This window comes from Gadus macrocephalus, chromosome 17, assembly GCF_031168955.1.
Source record: "Gadus macrocephalus chromosome 17, ASM3116895v1".
NCBI classification, from domain to species: Eukaryota; Metazoa; Chordata; class Actinopteri; order Gadiformes; family Gadidae; genus Gadus; species Gadus macrocephalus.
Genome location: NC_082398.1, coordinates 6,327,201 through 6,347,615, shown reverse-complemented (window position 1 = coordinate 6,347,615; position 20,415 = coordinate 6,327,201). Strand labels below are relative to the sequence as shown.

The window sequence follows — 20,415 nt, the reverse complement described above, 5'->3', positions numbered from 1 at the left end:
TTAGCAGACGCTTTTACCCAAAGCCACTAACAATAGGTACATTTGTTAGAATAACTAGCACTCATGTCATGTGTATGTGTGTACTCTATGATGTGTGTTTGCACGTGTTAAGTGTGTACCTGCGATATTTGTGTTTGTGTGTGTGTGTGTGTGTGTGAGTGTGTGCACACAGGTGATCAAAGACCCACTTTGATGAATGCCAGGTGTGCATACTCGTCGACCATAAATAGGATTTTCGTGCTCGTAAACTTTTTCAGTTTGTTTCTGGGTAATGGCAAAATACAAATAACACACACCTACGCACTTCCCCAGCTCTGAAGATTCAGTTCGATTGAGTAGTTGAACCTTTCCATTTGCTACACTTCTTCATTGATTCCGGTCAAATGGTTTGGAGACACTTGAACGGATGGATGCTTTCTGAAAAGTCATTAAAAGTCACACATGACACCTGCTCTTCTGACGACCATGGACCATTTATTTGCGGCCTTATACAGTAAATAACCCTTAGCGCTTTGTGTGTGTGTTTGTGATAATCTGTTTGATAATGTGTTCACAAATTGCGTAAAATTTGAGACAATTTGAGTGTGTGTGTGTGTGTGTGTGTGTGTGTGTGTGTGTGTGTGGGATTAGCAGGACTGTGACTAACGACCCATGGTATCTCTATCCCCTCGTCCCCTTCCCCCCCCCCCCTCCCTCTCCCAGCTTGCCCGCCTGGCACCTACAAACCAGAGGTCACCCCGGGGGGGCGGGGCACCTGCCAGGCCTGCCCGGACCCCCAGCACACCTCCCAGCCTGGAAGCACCGCCCTCACCGACTGCGTGTGCCAGCCGGGCTACAGGGCTGTCGGCCTGGCCTGCCAAGGTGGGTGGAGGTGACAGACGCAAAGGACAGATGGGTGGATGAATGGGTAGATGTGACGGATGGATGGATGGACGGATGAGGTGGATGGATGAATGGATGAGGTGAATGAGGTGGACGGACGATGTGGATGGGTGGATGAATGGGTAGATGTGGTGAATGAATGGATGAGGTCGATGGATGAGGTGAATGAGGTGGATGTATGAGGTGGATTGATGGATGAGGTAGGTGAATGAATGGATGAGGTGGATGGATGAGGTGAATGAGGTGGATGTATGAGGTGGATTGATGGATGAGGTAGGTGAATGAATGGATGAGGTGGATGGATGGATGAGGTGAATGAGGTGGATGTATGAGGTGGATTGATGGATGAGGTAGGTGAATGAGTGGATGAGGTCGATGGATGAGGTGGATTGATGGATGAGGTAGGTGAATGAATGGATGAGGTGGATGAGGTGGATGTATGAGGTGGATTGATGGATGAGGTAGGTGAATGAGTGGATGAGGTGGATGGATGAGGTGAATGAGGTGGATGTATGAGGTGGATTGATGGATGAGGTAGGTGAATGAGTGGATGAGGTGGATGGATGAGGTGAATGAGGTGGATGTATGAGGTGGATTGATGGATGAGGTAGGTGAATGAGTGGATGAGGTGGATGGATGAGGTGAATGAGGTGGATGTATGAGGTGGATTGATGGATGAGGTAGGTGAATGAGTGGATGGGGTGATGTGGATGCATGGATGAATGGCTGGACAGATGGAAGGAGAAATAGCAGGCACACATTTAGTAATGAGTGACCTAGTTGGATAATTATTCTAAGGGAGCTAGTTAATTCGCTAGGAAGTTAGTTTATCTATATTTACTTTAATAGTTATGTGATTCAATGGAAGTTTATTCTTCTTCCAGTAATCTCTCACTCCCTCCTCTTCCGCGAAACATGAACTGGAGATGCTGAAGAGTTCAGCCAACAATAATTTAGTTGGTTCTGTTGTTGTTACACACACACACACACACACACACACACACACACACACACACACACACACACACACACACACACACACACACACACACACACACACACACACACACACACACACAGCTAATAATTTAGTGCTTGAGTCACAACATTTTGTGCTTTTGAGTCAGGAAAGAGAAAGTGTACAGCATGTTCCAAAGGGAGACAACAGCAGCAGCAGAAGCTAACATCATCTCTACGAAGCCCTTTTGGCTCTGATTGTCTGTGTGTCATTGAGCCAAAAGATGGATCATGTCTGCATCTATCTATCCAAAATGCTTTAATCTGCTCTCGCCTCATATTCTCTTCCCTCCTCCATCTCCTCTCCCTCCTCCTCCTCCTCCTCCTCCTCCTCCTCCTCCTCCTCCTCCTCCTCCTCCATCTCTTCAACCTTCTCTGCTATTCCTCTCCTCTCCTTCTCACTCCCTCATCCTCCTCTCCTCTCCTCTCCTGCTTCCTTCGTTCTTTTCCCCTTCTACCTCTTCTCTTCTGTTCTAAACTCTCCTCATCCTCTCCCCTTTCTCTTCCTCCTTCTCCTCCTCCTCCTCTCCTAAATCTCCTCCTCCTCTTCCTCCTCCTCCTCCAGTGGTGCATTGTCCTAAGCTGTCCCCCCCGGCCAACGGCTTCTTCATCCAGAACGCGTGCAACAACCGCCACGACGCGGCCTGCGGCGTCAAGTGTCTGCCCGGCTTCGACCTCCAGGGCACGGGCATCCGGCTGTGCCAGGCGGACGGTGCCTGGTCCGGGACCACGCCCAGCTGCAGGGGTGAGGCGGGGGGGGGGGGGAGAGGGGGATGCACTGGTGATGGAGGTAGGCCGAGTCCGGGGTGGGGGGGATTAGGGGGTGCAGGGCATTAGTTAATGGTGGAGAGGGTTCAACGGTAGATTCTAGGATCTTGATGCCTTTTTTTTTTGATCCCTTTTCAGCTTGACTTTTAATGTGCCAATGTGATCCGCACACATACACACACAGACACACACAGATAACACAAACACACACACACACACACACACACACACACACACACACACACACACACACACACACACACACACACACACACACACACACACCACACACACACACACGCACACACACACCCATGAACTTAACACCCTCAAACACACACACAAACACGCACGCACAATCTCACAGACAAACACATGCACACTTACCCCCCCCCCCCCACTCCACAAACACACACACAGACACACACAAACACACATAAACAACCCCCCCCCCCCCCCCACCCCCCCCTACACACACACTCGTCCATTGTTAGTCAATAGTCATCAAATCCACGGGGCGGCTATCAAAGTGTTCCGCTGCTATTTGCCAGCCCTTGATGTGGCCGAGTCCTAATAAACGCTTGCATCCGCACTAATGGGCTCCGTCAGCACAGAGGGGAGGTAGCGCGTGTTACCCTCTCTCGGGTACGGTGGCTAAGACGGCTTGTAAAACAAGAAGGTGGGTGGGGGGGGGGGGGGGGGGGGAAACAACAAACAACGGAGGTGACGGCGGCCGGCCACATGTCTGCGCGTCGCGTGCGGCGGCTGTGCGCTGAGGTCATCGGGAGGAGGCTCCCTTGTTCCTCGCTCTCTCTGGAGAGACAGAGAGACCGATAGAGAGAGACACAGAGCCATTAGGGAAGAGAGAGGAAGAGGAAGAGGGGTATAGGAAGAGAGGAAGAGGGAGAGAGAGAGTGGTATGGGACGAGAGGAAGAGAGAGAGAGAGAGAGAGAGAGAGAGAGAGAGGGGGTATGGACGAGAGGAAGAGAGAGAGGTATGGGACAAGAGGAAGAGGGAGAGAGAGGTATGGGACAAGAGGAAGAGGGAGAGAGAGGTATGGGACGAGAGGAAGAGAGAGAGAGGTATAGGAAGAGAGGAAGAGAGAGAGAGAGAGGTATTGAAAGGGAGGAAGAGGGAGAGAGAGAGGTATAGGAAAGGAGGAAGAGGGAGAGAGAGGGGTATGGGACGAGAGGAAGAGAGAGGGAGAGAGAGGTATAGGAAGAGGGGAAGAGGGAGAGAGAGGTATAGGAAGAGGGGAAGAGGGAGAGAGAGGTATAGGAAGAGGGGAAGAGGGAGAGAGAGGTATAGGAAGAGGGGAAGAGGGAGAGAGAAAGGTATAGGAAGAGGGGAAGAGGGAGAGAGAAAGGTATAGGAAGAGAGGAAGAGGGAGAGAGAGAGAGAGGTATTGGAAGAGAAGAATTGGGAAGATTGGGGTCAAGGGAGAGAAAGGTTTGCGGGACAATAGGAAGAGAGGGATTGGGAAGAGAGAGCGGTAGAGAGAGTCGTTAGGAAAAAAGAGAGAGAGAGACAGTGAGGGAAGGCTTGTTCCTACAGGATTCATGGAGTTTTGAATGCAGGGTCATGATGTGAGAGAGATAGAGAGAAGGTTAAACAAACCAATATCAAAAGCTACAGTGCAGTGAGAAGTGAAAGTTGTAAAAAGTAAAAGTGAACCCAGAAGAGCCTCAACGAATACAACAAAATCCCAATTCCCAGCCATGTTCTTGCCAAACCCTGAGTTACATGGATACCCAGACAATAAGACTTTACAGTGCATAACTGTGGTTGCATGCCTTACAGTGTATGTGTATGCGTGTGTGCGCGTGCACTCGCGCGTGCGCGTTTGTGTGGGTGTGTGTGTGTATCTATAGTTTCCCGCATACAGTGAGACTTGTCAGTGAATAATGGGACCTCCCAGCTTGCGTCAAGCTCTGGGGGATTCGTAAGGGCATGTTTGTGTGTGTGCGTGTGTGTGTATGTGCGTATGCGTGTGTGTGTGTCTGTCTGTCCAGGGGTGGCAAGATGAGAAATTATATCCTCCACGCCGCCTTCCCAGACCCCTGGTGTAATGAGGAACAGACAGACCCCCCCCCCCCCACACACACACACACATACACACGCTCACACCAAGAACGTATATACAGTCATATACATTCAGTGTTTTAAGAGAGAGTTATTAGGGAGTCCTAAAAGTGCTATGCCGGCCACATTCCATGCATATGATTTATTATGCCCTGTGTCTGATTGAGTATTTTCAAATTCGATGTTCGTTTTCTAGACCGATGATAAAAAATGAAAAAAGGGTGTGGACATCTTTCACGACGCAGTCATTTGTTTCAGTTCGGGGCCGGATCCCAAAATGTCGGACAAGGTCATGGGTTTAATCCCCAAGGATTAACTAAAGTGTGGGCCGGTAGCCGTTTCGTATGAAATGTTTGGCGTTTATTACACCTCCCTGTCTCGTATCTTATTGATTGGCCTCCTGCGGCAACGAAACTGTAGGAAGCTCCGCTCCTCTGGCACTCCAGTTAGAGCAGAACAAACGCCCCAGCAGGTAGCTTTGATGTGAACATGTTGGCCTCGCTCTGCAGTTGATTTTCTCCTGCTAATGCCGTTCTAACAGGTGTTTTGGTTTTAGTTTATTTTCCTGTCTGTTCCAATCTGCCTTTCGGACCATCTGCCTTTGACCTCTTTACAGAGGCAGGTTTGGACCATATGGTCGACCTGGTTCAACCAACAGGTTGAACCAGACCGCTATTACTTTGAAGGTTGTTTGGTAAAACATTAATTTGTTGGACTGTTTTGTTCTTTGTGCCCTTAAAATACCCCACACCTTTTTGGGGTAACTGAAAACATCTATCCTTTTACACTCACTAACATCGGATCTTATGCTGTTCGGAAATATTGTTTTGTGAGATTTCTGAGGAATTAATTTCCGTCGTTTGTTTTCGCTCTTAGTTTATCTTTCGGTTAAATCTGTAAATTCTAAATTCTGTATCATTTTTTATTTTTTCTACAGTACAAGTGAAATAATAGACGGCATTGCACTCCGCACTGCCCTCATTTAGTCGTCTCCGAGGCAATATGACACACAATCCGGCGGAAATTAAACTCACCCTAACCCTCTCCCCTGAACAAACTCAACAACCATAAAGCCTCGACTCCCCCCTTACATGTACAACATGTATACCCTACATCTTCCCCCCATCTACGACTTCTGCTCATTAGACGCAAAATCGGATATTTGTGACGTCGCAAAAACGTTTCTTTTCTTCTTCGTCCTTTTTTTGGGGGATTCTTCTCGGACCTCCAGTGCGCTCCTGCCCCCCGCTCAGCCGGCCGCAGCATGGCCACATGAGGTGCACCGAGGAAGGAGGTGGCGGTGGCGGCGGTGGCGCCCCCTACAGGGCGGAGTGCACGGCGGGGTGCGAGCGGGGCTACCGTCTGGAGGGGGACAGCCGGCTCACCTGCCTGGCCGACTCCCTGTGGAGCGGACCCCAACCTCGGTGTGTGGGTAAGCCTTCAAGGACTACATAGACCCCCCCCCCCCCCCCACACACACTCTCCGCCTGACCTACACACACACACACACACACACACACACACACACACACACACACACACACACACACACACACACACACACACACACACACACACACACACACACACACATACACAAATAGCCATGCTCTGGCTATTTGTGCTCCAATGGTTGCATGCAACGACGCAGACCTGGGGATTATTTCCCATGATGCAGTGCTTTCCTCCTGACAGATCATTACCCTGCATTACCCTGAATTGAACAAGTTAGCCGAAACGGCCATCTTTAAACAAATACCTGAATTTTTGCATCGACTTAACCATTTCTAGCTGTGAACTTAAATGTAGTCCTTGATTTTATAAAACGTTACTGTTTCTAATACATCCTGGGAAATGGGCACCAGGAAAGTCTACTTTTGCAATCATTCTCCCACACACACACACACACACACACACACACACACACACACACACACACAAACAGGCCTGCTATCTGTTTAGCGTCTGCTAATAAATGTCTGTCTAGTGGGCGTAGATGATATATCAGGAGCTACCAGCCAGGGGCTGTAAAAGAAAAGCTATTTACCTGAAAACTTTAAGAGTATTTCTGTAAAACGTGTCTTCAGGACATTGGCCCTCAGCATAATGTTTTGTTGGAGCCGAGTAAGAACAGAACATAGTAGTTTGAGCAACATTTTTAAACTAATAAGTACCCTTGAGCACACACATGCGCGCACAAACACACACTCAAACACACACACACACACACACACACACACACACACACACACACACACACACACACACACACACACACACACACACTACAGTTACTACGACGCAACCCATATTTTGGGGATGCCCACACACTTCTTAAAACTGCTAGTTGGGTGAAAATATTTCTGTAGACTCAGACTGGCCACAGAGAAGCGCCATGGGTCAATTATATCGGAACCAAAGTCCAAGTTGTTCAAGTTGCTCCGCCGCAGATCTCCTGCTTCTGTTCTCTGCCCTGCAGTGACTCAGTCCTCGTGGATCAAGCCTGTCCTGTCCTTCAAGCTCTGGCCTCCCTCTCTCTGCGCTCTCCCTTTCTCTCTCTCGCTCTCTCTTCCTGTCGCTTTCTCTCTCTCCCGTTCTCTCTCTTCTCTCTCTCGCTTCCTCTTGCTCTGCCTCTCTTTCTCTCTCTCTTTCTCACTCTTATTTTGTCCTTCAATTCTCCTTCATCTTCAGCAACATCTTGCTTCGTTTATATCGTTTACTTGTAGTGGGCCAATAAACGCATCATCTAGGCTTTGTTGCCTGTTGCAGAGAAGACACACACACACACACACACACACACACACAAACACACACACACACACACACACACACACACACACACACACACACCGACACACAGACACCGATACACACACATCCTTCACACACAGCTTCCACATTACATTCCTGCAGAAAATTGGTAGTTTCACCTCCGATTTCCTAATTGTCTGTTTGCTGTTCCTAGCACACCAGTATGTCTGCAGAGTCACCACATTTAAACCCTACTTAACCTAACCAGGGGAGCCCCTCGCTCTTGGAAGGTCTTTGGGGGGTTCCATCTTGACCTTGTTGACCTGCTGGGTTGTGCCTAACTCCCCAACATTAACGGTGAACAGGTCTGACCTCATGCTCTTCTGATGGATGGAGGATGGGGACATTTGACGATAGTGAGGGAGGTAGAGAGTGGTTTTGAGAGGAGCATGACGCCATGTGTTTGAGGAAAGTCCTACTTTAAAAGGGGAAGCGGCTTCTTGTTTTAGAAGCGTTCGGCGGCCGCGCCTTTCTTTCGGCTGTTTCGTTTTATTTGATTCTCGTTGCCACGCAGTCTGATTCGTGTCCACTTCAAGCAGTTTTATAACACGCACAATGGCATAAAGACAGACATTGCTGAGGTTCACCCAAATGCTCTTGCTTTAGATAAGGGCCCCTTTCTCCAACTCTCGGCACTTACAAGGACAAACATGCTGAGCTTGTATAGGGTCAAGCTAAGATGATGCTATAGTAATGTTAAACTCTACCAGACTTTTTTGCATATTCATTTATCTACCTAAAGAGATAAATTATATAAGTTCCAGATTTATTTAGATAAATAGTGTAAATTTGTGTATAAATTTGTGTATAAATGACTACTGAATAAAACTCACCTCGTCTAGTCTTCTTCCCTCCAGAAGTGCGTTGTCCGATGATGGTGGTCCCGAGGAACGTCGTGCTGTCGCCCCCTGCCTGTGGGAAGAGGTCAATGGCCCAGGGCGCCATCTGCGTAGCCACCTGTCGCCAAGGTTACCGCATCCAGGGCGGGAGGCGGGCGGTGTGTCTGAGCACCGGTGACTGGAGCGCTAATGTCCAAAGCGTCACCTGCGCAGGTATGTGTGTCCGTGTGTATAGATGTGTGTGTGTGTGTGTGTGTGTGTGTGTGTGTGTGTGTGTGTGTGTGTGTGTGTGTGTGTTTTTAAAGCTTTCAGCCCCGATCACTGAACGACTCGCACTAGTCCGAACCATTTGGCCTCCTTAAGATTGGTTTCAGTGGTCAACTGTGTCCCCTGTCACAGTCAGTAGAACGAACGCTCCTTTTGAGGACATTTTAACAAGGACCATAATCCCTTCCTCCTCTGTGTTGGATTCTCAACACCTGAAATGTTCCCCGGCAAGCGCATGTGTGCACGCCATGCGCCGCAGGTTTCCCTGTGTCTGTGAGTAGCCAGACAAATAAAACAGAACAATAAAAGCCAGGAGAGCTGGAAGTGGAAAAAGCATGGGGTTGGAGAGACAGAGCAGAGACAGAGAGATACAGTGAGATGACTCTGAGACAGAGACATTTTGGACGTGGACCTTTCTTTCCATGCCCCTCCCTACCTCCCTCTCCTTCCCCCCCCCGCTCGGGGACTGTGGGAAAGGGGCTAACTTGATTCTTGTGTCGGCGGTCTCTTTCTTTGGGTTTGTCTAACTCAAACCATGTCTGAACATCGCGGGGCCTGTGCACAGACCCGGAGTGAAGGGTGGTGGTGGGCGATGGGGGTGGGGCTGGCACTCCGGAACAGGTGGCCAGCAAACTCTCTCTCTCTCTCGCCGCTCTCTCTCCGCCTTCATCTCCTCTTCGTCTTCCTCTTCCTCTGCCGGGGGCAATGAGGAAATGGTGGCTAATGAGCCGGCGAATGGTTCTATGGAGACAGGAGGTGTCATAAAAATGAAAAAAAGTGGGGAATTGAAGAGAGAGAAGAGGGGAGGCAGAGACGGAGAGACTAGGGGGAGGACAAATGAAAAAGTAGCATGAGTCATCCGTTTGGTGTTCCACTTTTACAATGTTTATTTTTTTTTTTATGGACAATCTGGACTGCTTCGTGTCTGCGATTATAAAGGGAGAAAGTGGAACATATAGAGAGTGAGCTAACAGAGAGAAACCCAAGAGAGGGACAGAGAGAGCAAGAGAGAGAGAGAGTTTACTGAGTGTGAGAAATAACAGGCCGTGACCTAGAGTTACGAGTTACGTTAAGAAGAGCCAGATAATCCAGACAAATATGATGAGCACAGTAGGAAGTCGACAAAACAAGCATGCGTGAACCGAAGGAAACTCTTCAACAATCAAAATAAGAAGATGGCGCAGTCCCTCTCCATGTTCCAATGGTGATGACCCTCTCAGACAGCTATTCCCCCCCCCCCCCCACCAACCCACTCCCCTGTTCAGAAAAAAAAAAGGCAGATGCCTGTTGATGTGCATAAGAGAGGCACTGTCTCTCAGGAGGGTCCGATCCAGGTCCAGATGGTATCACTGGGTCTCCTTACGCAACACACACACACACACACACGCACACGCACACACTTGTCGTCTTTAAAACTGGATTTAAACAGATTAAATGTTTGAAAGATGTTGGATGAGATATAGTATTTACTTGTTCAGTGTACAACACTCATTTATGTGTACTACATTCATCAAGGAGCATAGATAGGAGAGAGAGATCTATCCTTATGTGTAAGCATATATAATGTTTGTTTTTTAAACCTTCCAATCAATCTATCTATCACTCAATCCGTCAATCAAACAGACAATCACACAACGAATCAATCAAACAATCTATCCTTCAAAAAACAAATAAATCAATCAATCGTTCAAAAATATATCCATCAAACAACCAATCAATCAATCAAACATTGCATGTATAAATCAAATATGAAAACCGTAAACAACTATCTACCGACTGGAGATAAAAATGTAAATATTTTACTGCGACTATTTACTGAACTGCAAAGGTCCTTCGAGAATAAAACGCGAGTCCGGCCAATTTATTCTCTCTTAATCGTTTTATTCTGGTCCACTCTAGTCACCGTTGTCTAAGATTGATAGCGCTATAAATACATCAGTATTAAAACGGAAATAGTGCAGGTTACATACATGGGGAGCAGACAGCTGCTCTCTGTATCCACCGATATCTGACGTCACTCAGACCTGTTATGTGAGCCGGTTATTGACCCAAGAGGAATCCCCAGCGCTGCCTGAGACAGCGAGTGTTTGGGGTCAGGGTTTTCCATCTCCAGCCGTCCAGATAACTCCTGTGACCTTTGATCTCTCACTGATGAGCCCCACTCAATGTGCGGTAATGTCCACAGAGAGAGCGAGCAAGAGAGAGAGAGAGAGAGGGAGGGAGAGGTCATGACTTCTTGTAGCTTGGTGCGGAGTGGACTTAAGTGCACTTTCTCCAAATTCATAAAGACCCATAATGAGTGTCTAATGCAGGATGTAATTAGGTAGGTCAGAGGTCAGATGACAGCACAGCTCACCATTTAAGGAGAAAACAGAGTGCTGGCTGCGGCCAGTGAATGAATGGAGATTGATATGCAGTGCTTGTGTGTGTTTGTGTGAACGTGTGATTATTATTGATATTTCTATTATGGGATGCACCCAGACTCCCAGCCCCCGAGGTTGCAGTGTCCGGAGAACGTGGAGGCGGCCACGGACGAGCGGCGCATCACGGCTAGCGTCAGCTGGAACGCTCCCAACGCCACGGACAACTCGGGGCTAGAGGTCAGAGGTCGTCAGGATGAGATTGGGGGGGGGGGCTGATGGATAAAGAGATGGATGAAAGGATAAATAAATGGATGTATGGATAAAAAAAAAATGGATGGATGGATCTATAGATAGATGTATGGATGGATTGAGGGGTGGGGGATTTCATAAATTGAGCAAAGCCATGTCACACTTGCCAAAGTCTATCCCCAGAAATATTCTCTCTCTCTCTCTCTCTCTCTCTCTCTCTCTCTCTCTCTCTCTCTCTCTCTCTCTCTCTCTCTCTCTCTCTCTCCCCCAGGTGATGGTGCAGGTGAAGCCCATCTACACCCCTCCGCAGTACTTCCCCGTCGGCACGGAGACCATCACCTACATCGCCACCGACCGCGCCGGCAACCAGGCCAACTGTTCCTTCACCGTCACCGTCGTCGGTACGCACTACACACACACTCAAACACACATGCACACACACGTACTCGCACAAACACACACACGCACGCACACTCACAAAAACACTCACTCACCCACGGTGGGTGAGTGAGTGAGTGAGTGAGCCCACCCACAAACACCCACACACACGTGCACCTCCTTTTACTTTACCAGGATGTCGGTAATTTGAAATGGATGAACAGGATAGAGAGACCGAGAGAAAGAAAGAGACGTGGGAAATGTCCAGAACATCGCCTGGCTTATCTTCTCCCCCAGCTCCTTATTCCAATAAGAAGGTAGATTAGATTTATATCGCCAGCTGCCTGCTGTGTTGTGCTTAGCAGTGAGGTCAGCATCATTGGGTTCCTCGGGCATAACTAGATATTCCCTACCCCAAATGTTGCAAACTCCATGTGTGCACACACACACGCACACACACACACACACACACACACACACACACACACACACACACACACACACACACACACACACACACACACACACACACACACACACACACACACACACACACACGGCACAGTGAGAGTGAGGCTTTGGGCCTTTTGTTTTCATTCTGTTCTGCCAGGAAGGCATGTTGAATTGATTTAGCAGGGTCAAACCCGGGGAGAATTGGATTTAAAATGAAAATTGGGTACATTATGTAGTGTCATAGTCTATCACGGCTCCCCGAAACAAAAATTAAGCAAACACAAGAAGGAATTTGAATTTGAATTCCAAAATCAACAATTATTCCGCACCAAAGTGTGCGCCACCACACACACTCACCGCCACACACACAAACATAGACCCCTCTGTGTTGTTTCACCTGGCGATGCTAATGGCCCCGTCCTCTGCGCTCCGCTGAGACCGTCGACTGGTACTGTTACTGGTCTTCCTCTCGCTGGGGTAGTGTTTGGGGCCGAGATAGCTAAACGTCTGGTCATACTACAGCACCTCTCCCATCGGGGGCCCTCACACGGGGAGCCAGGGGCACTCGGCAAACAGATGCACGTACAGTGGACTCTCCTTCTCTCAGTGGATCCAGGTGTGTCGGATACGAGAGGCCTTCCGGCGCAGGGGAGAGAGAGAGATGGTGAAGAAACAGAGAGAGAATAGCCTTAGAGAGAGAGAGAAGAGAGAGCGAGAGAGAGACATAGCAATATAGAGAAGCGAAAACGAGCGCAAGAGAGAGAGACGTAGCCTTAGAGAGAGAGAGAGAAGAGAGAGGGAGAGAGAGAGACATAACCACAGAGAGAGAGAGAGAGGGAGAGAGAGAGAGGGAGTGAGAGAGACATAACCACAGAGAGAAGAGAGAGGGAGAGAGAGAGAGGGAGAGAGAGAGACAACCACAGAGAGAAGAGAGAGAACTCGACGCTTAAGTTGTTCCGACAACATTCGTGCAGTCGGGGTGCAGCTGCAGCACAGGGCTTTTCCGTACTAGCTCAGATAATCGTCCCGACCACCACCAACGCGACGGCATCGCAACCGTCTGCTCGGCCATTACCCTCGCAGGGTGCACGTGCCAATAACGCAAGTCGACAGCGGTCGATCGGACGGTGGACAGACGCTAGACAGCCACTCGCGTTTCCACCAAAAAGCGACTCAGGGTTTTGGCTAATGCGTCCGATAACGCGTGCCATGCGGAGGGGAAGGTGGAGGAAGGAGCGCACGGTTTGGGGGTGGGTGGGGGGGGGTGGCAGCGATGAACAGTTCCACATGTTGCTGCCACGCTCGGAACGGCCCCGGGGCTTTTATCGGTAGCATGTGTTCGCGCGGTGCCCCTCTGACACGCCATCGTCGGGCCCGATCGTGCAACCCCCCCCCCCCCCCCCCCCCGAAACTCCAAGTTCAAATCCGGGCATGATTGCGCAACCGCTGTCTTTTCCCAATTCTTCTTCTCTTTTCTTCCGGAGTCCTCTTCAACGAGGTGCAGCAGGAGGTCGAGAGGCGGCATGCTTTGGGGTTGTTCCCAAACCCCGGCGGCTCGTGATGAAGCACTGCTGAGGGAACTTTAATGTCGGCCGTGTGCAACAGTTCTTAAACTCTCTGACGATGAACATTACGCCTCGCAATTCGGCCTGTATGGTCTCGATTGATCATGTCTGGCGGTCATACCCAGGCTGACGCTTTCTCTCCCTCTCTGCCCCCCTCCCCCCCGCCCCCGCCCCCTCTCTGGTTCCCTAGATACGGAGCCCCCAGTGATTGACAGGTGCAGGTCCCCGCCCATGGTGCAGGCCACAGACTCAGAGGCGGCGGTGGTGAGGTGGGAGGTGCCGCAGTTTTCCGACAACTCAGGTATGTCTGCCCCTCCACCTCTCTGTCTTTCCAGACATCAGATCTCCTCTCCTCTCTTCTCCTGTCCTCGCCTGGCCTCTCTTCTCCTCTAGTCTCCTCTCCCACCTGTACTCTCTTATCCTCTCCTCTCCTCTCCTCTCCTCTCCTCTCCTCTCCTCTCCTCTCCTCTCCTCTCCTCTCCTATCCTCTTCTCTCCTCTCCTCTCCTCTCCTCTCCTCTCCTCTCCTCTCCTCTTCTCTCATTCCTTTCTTTCCTTTTCTCTCTTTTCATCTCCTTTACTCTTGCCTTCCCATGCCGCCTTCTTTTCCTTCCTCTTCCTCAGCTCTTCCTCTTCCTCTGCTCTTCTTGGCTTTAGCTTTATGTGAAAATCTTCTGTTTAAGTTGTACTATATTTGATACTTTATTTGTTGTGAGTGTTATTCTGACCGATGTTGGCAATCTTGTGACCAAACTTTCCTTGGGTTTGCATTGAATCGAATATATTACAAAAACACTTAAAAGCTGTGTTTTCCCGAAATGATTATGGGAAACTAAAATAATACCATTGATTTAATTCGCTGTGACTTGAGACCATTACTGAAACTAAACTAAAGCTGTAAAGTGAAGTACAAAAAAACACATAACATGTATTTTACCATTTACAAGCACACTTCAAAAACAGTCACAGGGTGCAGTTATGGTGTTGGAGACCAGCCAGTGCATACACAAACACACACACACACATACCGTTATATTGACAACTATTGCAATTACCGAAACATTATTTTTTTTCTCACCTGACTTTATGCAGTAGTTGCACCGGAGTTTACAAATATTACACACAAGCACACACACACACACACACACACACACACACACACACACACACACACACACACACACACACACACACACACACACACACACACACACACACACACAAGTGGGTGTAATAACAGAGTCTTGCGGGCGGTCTCCGGGGCCACAACACGTCAGCTGCGTGCAACGTCCACGTCAGTGTTTTGTTTTTCCAGGCCTACACCCTGATGCCCCAGGCTATTTATAGCACACACACACACACACACACACACACACACACACACACACACACACACACACACACACTCACGCAGACAGTAGGTTCCAGCGGGGCCAGACGTGTGTCAGCACTGTTGGAAAGGCCCCATGCTCCTGGATGTGTTTATAATGGTGGAGGGAAGAGGAGAACGAGGGCAGGGACTGCACTGAGATGAAAGGTCGCACGCCCTTTTTTCTTTCTCTTCCTCGTCACATGAGGCACCAGCCGGTTCCTTTCTGTTTTTATTTTGCTCTTTCCTCCACTGTGTGCCATTTTTTTTTATGTTCCTAACTCTCGTTTATTGTCTGCCTTACGTTATGTGTCACTTTCGCTCTCTGCTCTCATAAAGGGCTATTATGCAAAATTCTAGGGTCCGTGCCAAACAGGAACACACAGACACACACACACACACACACACACACAAAGACACACACACTTACACACACATTCTCTATTGTCTGGGATGTTTAGACGCATCGTTTCCATTCTCCGTCAGCTGATCCCACTGAAACAACAGTGATACATCATCACCGCCATGATTAAAGAGAGACCACTCCTTTTGCCTGTCATCTGCCATTTAGCCAACAACACTGCCCCCAGCAGGACAGTTGAAGAAATGCATTCACCTAATCTCTAAACAGACCTATAAGTGGCTGCAGTGGTTACCGTGCTGACAAACTTTACCTGACTTTTTTTGTCTGATTCTTTGTATGCTCTGATTCCGTGTTTGACTTTTGTAGTTAAGCCTTTCAACTTTTTTTATATCCATGTATTGTAATCTGTCTACTCTGGGCTAAATGTTCAGTTATTTTTTATATAACATGACCTATTCCGTTTGAATAGGAAGTAGTGTGCTCCAACATATTTCTGTGCTTACCATGGCTCGCAAACCAATCCATGATCTGTCTCTCCCCCCCCCCCCCCCCCCCCCCTTCCTCCAGGTGGTCGCATAGTGGTGACGGGCAGCCACACCCCCGGGTCACTATTCCCCGTGGGGGAAACCCTGGTGCGCTACACGGCCACCGACGTGGCGGGTAACAACCGCACATGTGACCTCACCATCACCGTCCAAGGTAACGCCAGCCGCTCAAGACTAGCGCCTTAAAGGTGACATGTCATACCACCAGGTGTGAGTGGGATTAGCCGTTACAAGCTGTTTTGAAAATCTGCCTCTTCTGACATCACAAGTGGGCGTGTCCACCTAGATCTGTGCTGGATGGATCAGTCTACCACCAACGTCGCTCGTCTATCCGTCACACATCTAGGTGGACACGCCCACTTTTGATGTCAGAAGAGGCCGATTTTGTCTAAATGGCTTGTTACGGCTAATCACACTCACACCTGGTTGTAGAATACATAGATATAAATAGAACACTAGAGTATTAGCGTTTTTGCAGATAACTGACTGACCACAGATTCCACCAGAAAGCTTGCCTGTGGTAAGATGGCCGCCTTTGCTGACGTTCCAGACGCCGCCGTAAGACATCGAGTGTTCTATGTATATCTATGGTATAATATGTCACCTTTAACCTGCTAGCTAGCTCGTTTACTCCCATGGTCCCTGCTCATTCATCATTTAAATAAAGCTAAAACAACACATCTTTCCCGGGGCGTGTTTCCTGTGGTGCACAGGGACGGACTGCAGCCAGCCCTACGTCCCCGTCAACGGGGAGTTTGTGTGCGTGGAGGAGGAGGAGGCCGTGAACTGCGTGCTGCGCTGCAAGGAGGGCTACAACTTCGCCCAGGACGCGGTCCACAGCTACTCGTGCGCCTACGACGGCGTGTGGCTGCCGGCCACGTCCTCGGACCGCCCCGACTGCTCCCGTGAGTGTGTCTGCTTTCAAACCAAACGTTTCCCACCTGTTCAGCTGGTTTCGGCCCTTTGTTTTTTTTTATCTGCCATTTATACAATCAGTTTATAATTGTTCAATGTTTGACAATTCTTATTTATGAAATGTATTGAACATCGCTTTCTCCAGGAAACAAGGAAGCTTTGTTTTTCTTTTACGTTTCAACGGTCCAAACGTTTGTGCACTTACTTCCCCAGTGATAACGCTGTGACCCTGAGCTGTTGTTTCCTCCCCCAGTGAGATAACGCTGTAACCCTGAGCTGTTGTTTCCTCCCCAGTGATAACGCTGTAACCCTGCGCTGTTGTTTCCTCCCCAGTGATAACGCTGTGACCCTGAGCTGTTGTTTCCTCCCCAGTGATAACGCTGTAACCCTGAGCTGTTGTTTCCTCCCCAGTGATAACGCTGTGACCCTGCGCTGTTGTTTCCTCCCCAGTGATAACGCTGTGACCCTGCGCTGTTGTTTCCTCCCCCAGTGATAACGCTGTAACCCTGCGCTGTTGTTTCCTCCCCAGTGATAACGCTGTAACCCTGCGCTGTTGTTTCGTCCCCAGTGATAACGCTGTAACCCTGAGCTGTTGTTTCCTCCCCAGTGATAACGCTGTAACCCTGCGCTGTTGTTTCCTCCCCCAGTGATAACGCTGTGACCCTGCGCTGTTGTTTCCTCCCCCAGTGATAACGCTGTAACCCTGCGCTGTTGTTTCCTCCCCCAGTGATAACGCTGTAACCCTGCGCTGTTGTTTCCTCCCCCAGTGATAACGCTGTAACCCTGCGCTGTTGTTTCCTCCCCCAGTGATAACGCTGTGACCCTGCGCTGTTGTTTCCTCCCCAGTGATAACGCTGTAACCCTGAGCTGTTGTTTCCTCCCCCAGTGATAACGCTGTAACCCTGAGCTGTTGTTTCCTCCCCAGTGATAACGCTGTAACCCTGCGCTGTTGTTTCCTCCCCCAGTGAGATAACGCTGTGACCCTGAGCTGTTGTTTCCTCCCCAGTGATAACGCTGTAACCCTGCGCTGTTGTTTCCTCCCCAGTGATAACGCTGTAACCCTGAGCTGTTGTTTCCTCCCCAGTGATAACGCTGTAACCCTGCGCTGTTGTTTCCTCCCCAGTGATAACGCTGTAACCCTGAGCTGTTGTTTCCTCCCCAGTGATAACGCTGTAACCCTGCGCTGTTGTTTCCTCCCCAGTGATAACGCTGTAACCCTGAGCTGTTGTTTCCTCCCCAGTGATAACGCTGTAACCCTGCGCTGTTGTTTCCTCCCCAGTGATAACGCTGTAACCCTGCGCTGTTGTTTCCTCCCCCAGTGATAACGCTGTAACCCTGCGCTGTTGTTTCCTCCCCCAGTGATAACGCTGTAACCCTGCGCTGTTGTTTCCTCCCCAGTGATAACGCTGTGACCCTGAGCTGTTGTTTCCTCCCCAGTGATAACGCTGTAACCCTGAGCTGTTGTTTCCTCCCCAGTGATAACGCTGTGACCCTGCGCTGTTGTTTCCTCCCCAGTGATAACGCTGTGACCCTGCGCTGTTGTTTCCTCCCCCAGTGATAACGCTGTAACCCTGCGCTGTTGTTTCCTCCCCAGTGATAACGCTGTAACCCTGCGCTGTTGTTTCGTCCCCAGTGATAACGCTGTAACCCTGAGCTGTTGTTTCCTCCCCAGTGATAACGCTGTAACCCTGCGCTGTTGTTTCCTCCCCCAGTGATAACGCTGTGACCCTGCGCTGTTGTTTCCTCCCCCAGTGATAACGCTGTAACCCTGCGCTGTTGTTTCCTCCCCCAGTGATAACGCTGTAACCCTGCGCTGTTGTTTCCTCCCCCAGTGATAACGCTGTAACCCTGCGCTGTTGTTTCCTCCCCCAGTGATAACGCTGTGACCCTGCGCTGTTGTTTCCTCCCCAGTGATAACGCTGTAACCCTGAGCTGTTGTTTCCTCCCCCAGTGATAACGCTGTAACCCTGAGCTGTTGTTTCCTCCCCAGTGATAACGCTGTAACCCTGCGCTGTTGTTTCCTCCCCCAGTGAGATAACGCTGTGACCCTGAGCTGTTGTTTCCTCCCCAGTGATAACGCTGTAACCCTGCGCTGTTGTTTCCTCCCCAGTGATAACGCTGTAACCCTGAGCTGTTGTTTCCTCCCCAGTGATAACGCTGTAACCCTGCGCTGTTGTTTCCTCCCCAGTGATAACGCTGTAACCCTGAGCTGTTGTTTCCTCCCCAGTGATAACGCTGTAACCCCCCTGCGCTGTTGTTTCCTCCCCCAGTGAACCGCGTGGCGAACAACGGCCTGAAGCCCTTTGAGATGCTGTTCAAGGCCTCGCGCTGCGACGACCTGGACCTGCTCAAGACCTTCACCGGGGAGTTCAACATCAAGCTCAAAGTCCTGGTGAGCACGCACGCACGGACACATAAGCACACACACACACACACAGCCACACATCCACATACTCCGTGTTGATGTGTGTTGTCCCACAGCTCCCCCACCTGTGTGAGAGCGAGGACGTTTGTAAGCTGGAGGTGAACTCCCAGGGACAGTGTCTGGAGTACAACTACGACTATGACAACGGATTCGCCATAGGTAGCGCTGTCCGTCTCGATGCGCATGCTCTGTCTCATTGGCTGTCTGTACCGTCTGTATGTACACCGATTGTCTGCACAAGGGCTTATCCTCTGTCTGTCGGTCTGCGTGTGCATACGCCACTCTGTATTCACCTCACATGATCCCCAACCCCATGCTAACCTTTTTCTCCTTCCCCTACTTTCCCCCTTCCGTCTCCTCTCTCCGTCTCTCCCCCATGGTGTCTCCCTCCCCCTGACCTCCCCCCTCCTGTCCCCTGGTGTCTCCCTCCTCTGTCCCTCTCCTCTCCCTATCCTTCTCTCCCTACCTTCTGCCCTCTCTCTCCCTCTCCCTCCTCTCGCCTCCCTTCGGTGTGTCTTTCCCTCCCTCCCTCCCTCCCTCCCTCCCTCCCTCCCCCCATCCGGCGTCTCCCCCTCTCCTCCCGTCCATCCTGGCTCTCTCAGGGCCGGCGGGGGGGTGGGGCACCGGCACGGCCCCCCAGGGCTCCCCGGACTACACCTACTTTGACTCGGGCTACGCCTTGGACAGCCGTCCCCCCCGGTCCCAGGAGAGGAGGGCCCCCGCCCGCCTCCGCACCAAGAGACAGGGCCGGCGGATCCGCAGGCCCACCCGGGACCAGAAGATCCAGATCTTCTTCAACATCACCGGTAAGGGGATTCTACCAGGGTTCATGCCTCGGCCGACCTCTGAGCTATCGACTGGCCCTCTCCCATTCCCTGAGAAAAAAGGGGATCTTTCCACTTTCCACCCCTTCCCTCACAATAAAAAGAATGTTGTTTTTAGTTTACTTATTGATTACTTACTACACAGGCCTAATCGAACCAACAAGCCAAACCATACAATAACTCGTAACAAGTGCAAAGGGATAACCACTGCCATTAGGCCGTCCTTCATGGTGTTCATGGGTACATGGATTTAATATTTTTTTAATTTATTGGTGGTTTTAAATTCCCAAACAGCGCCT

General features: G+C 50.0%; 1 protein-coding gene across 1 annotated transcript in view; it reads left to right on the top strand.

The window, feature by feature from the left end:
- Positions 1-2,509: 2,509 nt before the first annotated feature.
- Positions 2,510-20,415, top strand: part of svep1 (sushi, von Willebrand factor type A, EGF and pentraxin domain containing 1) — a 38,358-nt gene continuing 20,452 nt past the window's right edge. The window contains exons 1-11 of the mRNA XM_060035765.1: positions 2,510-2,644; positions 5,982-6,182; positions 8,419-8,613; positions 11,149-11,267; positions 11,551-11,680; positions 13,866-13,976; positions 15,975-16,106; positions 16,666-16,857; positions 19,138-19,259; positions 19,349-19,451; positions 19,895-20,098. Of these exons, the coding sequence (XP_059891748.1) occupies positions 6,023-6,182; positions 8,419-8,613; positions 11,149-11,267; positions 11,551-11,680; positions 13,866-13,976; positions 15,975-16,106; positions 16,666-16,857; positions 19,138-19,259; positions 19,349-19,451; positions 19,895-20,098 (1,468 nt within the window). The 5' untranslated portion in view covers positions 2,510-2,644; positions 5,982-6,022. The remainder of the gene's footprint in view (positions 2,645-5,981; positions 6,183-8,418; positions 8,614-11,148; positions 11,268-11,550; positions 11,681-13,865; positions 13,977-15,974; positions 16,107-16,665; positions 16,858-19,137; positions 19,260-19,348; positions 19,452-19,894; positions 20,099-20,415) is intronic.